This window comes from Halyomorpha halys, unplaced genomic scaffold (assembly GCF_000696795.3).
Source record: "Halyomorpha halys isolate HHAL.00 unplaced genomic scaffold, Hhal_1.1 Scaffold1.1, whole genome shotgun sequence".
Classification (NCBI taxonomy): Eukaryota; Metazoa; Arthropoda; class Insecta; order Hemiptera; family Pentatomidae; genus Halyomorpha; species Halyomorpha halys.
Genome location: NW_027115366.1, coordinates 2,403,824 through 2,409,963, shown reverse-complemented (window position 1 = coordinate 2,409,963; position 6,140 = coordinate 2,403,824). Strand labels below are relative to the sequence as shown.

The 6,140-nt window shown below is 28.6% G+C and overlaps 1 protein-coding gene across 1 annotated transcript in view; it reads right to left on the bottom strand.

Moving 5' to 3' along the window:
• Nucleotides 1-21: 21 nt before the first annotated feature.
• The window catches only part of LOC106677299 (synaptotagmin-12), a gene marked incomplete in the record, with an annotated part of 90,777 nt that continues 84,658 nt past the window's right edge, over nt 22-6,140 (bottom strand). The window contains 3 exon segments of the mRNA XM_067052432.1: nt 22-1,649; nt 3,531-3,650; nt 4,661-4,789. Coding sequence (XP_066908533.1) covers nt 1,479-1,649; nt 3,531-3,650; nt 4,661-4,789 — 420 coding nt within the window.

Here is a 6,140-nt window from a genome sequence, read left to right as displayed (position 1 = left end):
TATTGTAATATCCTCTTTTTTGAGTAAATAGTTATTTTTTTATATAAATGATTTTTAGTATGTTTTTATTTTTATTTATCAATGTTAAATATTGTTTCAGTATTGTTTATTTATGGTATTGAACCAAAAAGCAAGCTAACCAATTTTCATCAGTCAAATATGAAGTAAAAATACATTATTCAAAATAAAGAAGATGGCGGCGTGTGTCCTTCCAAAAGTCCCTTGAATAGTGGCCATGTTGAGCAAATTCAAATATTTCAAACTTTATTTATCTTCCCATCATGTTTGTAATTATAGTAGATTCAAGAAAAAATAGAAGTCGAAAAATAAGTGTTAAAGAAAAATATTCATAAAGAAAATCATAAGCAAAAACTCAAAACTGTTGTGCTACAATCGATGTTTACATGGAACATCTAGACAGGACGTTTGGTTTAGAGAACGCTTATTGTTTAAGCGCGGGAGACGTATGACATGTCCTAGATACAGGAGGTCCTGAACATCCTTTGTCTTTCTCAGTAGTAGACATCTAGAATCATCCATGAGGATAAAGTGATTTATTGTTTGTATCACCGAGAGATTGGATGTGTGCTAAAGAGAGTTAGAGGATAGAAGAGACCTTTGTTAACAGTCTGTGTTTGTTGTAGAGGGAGAAGACAAAGAAAACCATCAATCATCAAAAGAAGATTATATCAATTGGTTAGTTTTGTTCTACCTAAACTTAAATTTAATTAAGTGTTTTAGTAGAAAAGTGTCTGTTCTTATTGCCTAGAAAAAACATGCCCTGAATTTTAGAGTCTATAATGTTATAAAAATAAAATAAAATTCTCCTATCTGTTTAATATTAAAGCTTTTTATTCAAACTTAAGCTATACTTTAGATAAGAGAATAAGTAAAAACAAAAATTAATTTCTTGTTTATTAAAAAAAAAAAATAATTAATGGTGAATTGAAATCCCAGAAATTAAAAGGAGACAGAAAAGTAAAATTATAACAAAATTATCTTTCCGATTGATAACATAAAATGTTATTTTTTAACACTAAAGAAAATAAACAATAAACACTTGGAGAAATAATAAATTATTGTCCAATGATAATGTTAAAATGTTGACAGACATGTGAATGTCGACATGAAAATCCAAGTGCTCATGAAAAGTAGAATAGCAGGCAAACATTGCTATATAAGCAATTCTTCATGTCTATGAGAAAAAAATGTTTCCCAATGCCGTATTATAACCAATATAAATATATCCAATATAAGTGATATTTGGAAACCATTTTACAATAGCAGGACTTAAACATTGTCTGTAGTTTGAGAATCACCCTTATATTTCTTAAAGGTATGTTTATATATTTTTTTTAAATAGTTTTTTAATGGTTTTATTTCTATAATATAGGCACATCTGAAGAACTAGTATCACAAGGACTAATTTCATAGTAAGGAAGCGGAGATTGTCATTGTACATTAGCTGGACCCAGGGGCTACGGTAAGTGCTGAGGCTGAAGGAGGGGATGCCACATAGCAACGGGTTTGCGCAGGGATGCAAGCATCTGGGTCCAATGGGAGAGAGCTTTACCTGCAGCGTTTCCTCCGACTATCACGTGCCCTATCACTCCATTACTGTCTGCTACGGTTACTCTTACTTCCAAGCCCTAAAAGTTTATATTTAGTTTAAAATTTTCATCTTAAAATAGGCTACAATTCTTTCTTATACAGTGATAAAAATCTTCTTTAAATAAACTTTCCTTTATTCTGTTCTTCTTCTTAACATAGTTTCTTTCAGGCTATTCACCCATCCTCAGGATAAGAAACCAATTTTTTGTTTTTTCATGAGGAAAAGATGGTTGAGGGTGTGGTCAGTAAAACTTATTTATTTATATATTAATAAACAATGTAATATTCTTTACATCCACTCTTATTGTCCAAAATACATTACTAGCAAAAACTTATATTTTATTGTCTTCAATAATCACTGTCAGTATTTCCTGGGTTTGCGACATTTATAAATCTAAAATATAAAAAAAAGAAGGCTTGAAGGAAAATCATTAACATTGATGGCAATAAAATATAAGCTGTTACTAATAATATAACTTGGACAACTGGAGTGGATATATAGAATGTTACAAAATTTATATATATATAAAAAAACAGAAATTCTGAGGATGGGGGAATACCCTGAAACATCATAAGAAACTATGTTAAGTAAATGAATAGGATGAAGGAAAGTTCTTTAAATGAAGACTGTTATCACTGAACAAGAAATTGAACCCTATATCTTTCTAAAGAAGCAGAGTTCAAATCGGCAATAAATCTTTTTTTTTTAATGTACTTAAAATTATTCACTTAATCGAAATATAAAAGAATTTTAAAGCATAAGTAAAATTTAAACATAAATAAAACTAATTTAAAATATACATCAAAGTCATTTAAATCATCTATAAGAACTCAATAACTCAAGAAATATAAATAGAAAATTTTATAACAAAAACAACATGAGCAATCAATTTAACTTATAAGATTAGAAACATAAACAATAAATTTAAATTATTTATACTACAGAAAAATTAATGCACCATAATTAAAAATGAACTAGTTGTAATGTCATCTATGAGCAAGTGGAAAAACTAACGCCTTTATCACTGCCCTAACGGAGAGCACCACTCACAATGCTTTTAAGATTGTATCATATTAATTGTTTGTAAGAAGATATTACGATTGACGGTCAATAAAGGTACCATAAATAGTAAAAGAAAACTATTTATTGTTAACCAACATTTCATCCCACTTTGCACGGTTTGCCTTGACAAAAAGTTTATGTTTGTCAAGACGAAGCCCTGCAAAGTGGGGTGAAACATTGGTTAACAATAAATAGTTTTCTTTTATTATGTTGATACCTTTATTGACCGCTGCACAGACTATCTTCCTACAATCTACTTCACAAGGTCAACTATCTTCTTCCAATATTAATTTGTTAATTTAATTGTAAATATGCTTTATGTTTTTCTTTTATAAGCCATGTAAAATAATATATTTACAATTATAATAATATTTCTTATGATTTATAAAATCGGAACATAAATGTATTTATTTATAATCATAAAATTCTTTCTTGAGACTGGCAATTTTTTACTAAATAATTCAAAACATTATCCAAATTATAGTCTCAAAACTTTTATTGTTTTTACACGTCCAACGTTTCGGCCAATTCGGCCATCTTCAGGGACAATCTGCTTAATTCACTATGAAACATATTATTTAATATTTTTCCAAACACTTCATACAGGCTATTCTGCCCAGGTCAAAACATTTTTATCTATGAACAACATTAAAACCATTAGGTAAACTAATTTTTTTGTTAATCAGTATATCTCACATTTGTTTAATTACCCAATAAGTCAAATATCCATTAAAATTCACAGTCAAAAATATTTTTCATTTTACCACTATCATAACACTTTTATTATAAAAGGTTGTAAATTTTGAATTATTTAGTAATAAATGTATTTATAATTTAATTGTAGTATATGTCTTACCTGAAGAGCATTGTTAGGTACGCTGAAAATCATAGCTTCATTGAAAATTGGACACGTTTCATTTCGTTTTGATTGTGTTTTCTTCTTGTGAACCTTTTTTCCATTTCTTAGAAGGTAAACCTGTAATCCAAAACCTGAGTGAAATGAAGTTTATTTACAATTATAATTGAAGCCTGATATATTTAAATGTTCTGAAATATATTTTTTAATTCCTTACATACAGATTTCTATTTTATATATGTGAGGCGATTTAAGTATTTAGTAAAATTTAATACAATGATTTTAAACAGTTGATAGCTTAAGTAGTTAACTAAATAACAATCGAAATCAAAAACCTTGGAATCGCCATTGACCAAACCTTTTCCTAGGAAAACTATGTCTCCGATAATAATAAAATAGAATTGACAGACATTAATAGTTTAAGTATTATAAGAAGATAAAAACTGTATGAGAAGAATAATGTTAAAATTAAGTAACTGGAAAGAACAAATATGTTTAAATATTTATAAAACATATAAAAAATATTTTTGTATGTATTTTATTATTTGTTCTTTCCTCTTACTCAATTTCATAATTACTCTTCTCATATAGCCTTTATTTTCTTAAAATACTTAAACTATTCATGCCTGTCAACACTATTAATTTATCCATATTATTAGTTATTTTTTTATCATTATGTATATCCTTTTTAATTAGTTGTCACTTCTTGGTCCTGCATTATAAGAAGAAAATTCTGTTTCCAGGAACAGTTTTCTTCATCAAAGCCATTCAACTGAGGCAGAAAGATTAAAACTTGTAGAAGTAAGGGCATTGCAAAACATGCCATGTAGTTGCTTACTACTCCAATCTCTCATTGGTTATGTTTTTTTTTTTTCTGTTATTATTATCATGTTTAAGAAACATACACATATTCTACTTTTCTTATGAATTTAACCAGTGACATTGATTGTGAACCTATGCACATCTAGAATTTATTTAGTTGCTTAATTTATTAATTTAACCTTGAAAGATATGTAATTGAAGAAAAATAGAATAATTGATAGAAGAAAATTATTTTTATTGTATATTCTTTTGCACGAGTGATTAATTAATTAATTAAACTTAGAAAATTAATTGCATTCAAAAAGTACCTTAACATAAGGATCTCCACTTGGACCAGCGAACTGAAGATTTCTGGCTTTGACGATGACCACTGTCAGCCTTTCTGCCGTAGGAAGATAGCTCAGGGAGAACAGAATTTCTCCAAGGCTATTTTCTCTCTGCAAACAAATAAATTATATTCAAAACAAATTAAATAAGTATTTGGAAAAATATAGTTTGAAAATTTTTTGGACTCTTAGTTGAATTTAAAATGTTGTGATAAAGTTTTAACAAATAGTGACTGTGATAGATGATTTTAATTTTGGTTTTAATGTTAATATCGACTAATTAGAAATTGTTGTTTTGACCTGGTCAGAATAGCCTGTATGGAGTTAGAGTTTTTAAATCATATAATTCCAAAATTGTATTAAGTAGATTGTTCTTGAGGATGGCTGGATTGGCCGAAACGTCGGAGTTATAAGAAAAATAAAATGTGTTGAGACTAAAATGGATAGAAATTAAATTATTTATTTTAAAAACAATTTACCAGTCTCAAGAAAGTTTTAAGATTATAAATTAAATTGGAGGATAAAAGGAAAAATATATAAAGCCTTTAATACGTTGCAAAACCATGGATACATAATCAAATATAATCGATAACTGCCCAGCATGTAACTCTGAAGAAAAGGAAAATACTATTCACTTCTTGGGAACTATAGTGAAATTATAGTTGAATAAAATATTTTGGGTAGCAGACCTGCCCTCCAGAACAATTACTCAGTTTATTAAAAGGCTGTAATTGGAGAGCTTTTAGCAACAATGTACGATGGGCAACACTGGAAAGAGTTTAGATAGTTAACATGTGAGGGATCAATGCCATACCACCATTTTTTACAAGTTGGATATTATTATTTTTTTTTCAATATAAATACAAAATTGTTGTTTTAAATGATTGACTTGCTGATTTTCTAAAGCATATAACTTATTTATTTTTTAAAGTTTAGTTATTCATATATGTAATGTTTCTTTAAAACTGTACAGAGGCTTTCACAGAAAATTTTCTCTTTTTTTTTTGGCAAAATGTACTGCGGCCTACAAGGCTTTATAAGGCACCAACATTATAACATTATAGTGTCAGCAACACTACATTAAAACGAACTATTTAAAGCTTAAGATTTGTAGATACTATGAATCTAAGTATGCTTAAGGGACTGATCAATTCACACTGCTTCGGATCCATGATGTGATCCACTCCTAACAGTGTGAACCTCAAGTAAAGCAATTTTAACTCCGTCAGAGATATGCAGGCCTCTTGTAAAGGAAGTCAAAGATCAATGGCAGTAGTCTTCTAGACTTCGTGGAAGCAAGACCGTGCGGTGCCGATCGTTTGATGTTTTAAACAATAGTGCCTTGTGTAACTCTAATATCCATCTCTTAACCTCACTACAGCTCACAGGATTACCAGGCCAGTCCTTTCCAATATATTTTATTATTTATCAACTTTTGTTGATTGATAAATACTTTTCGTAT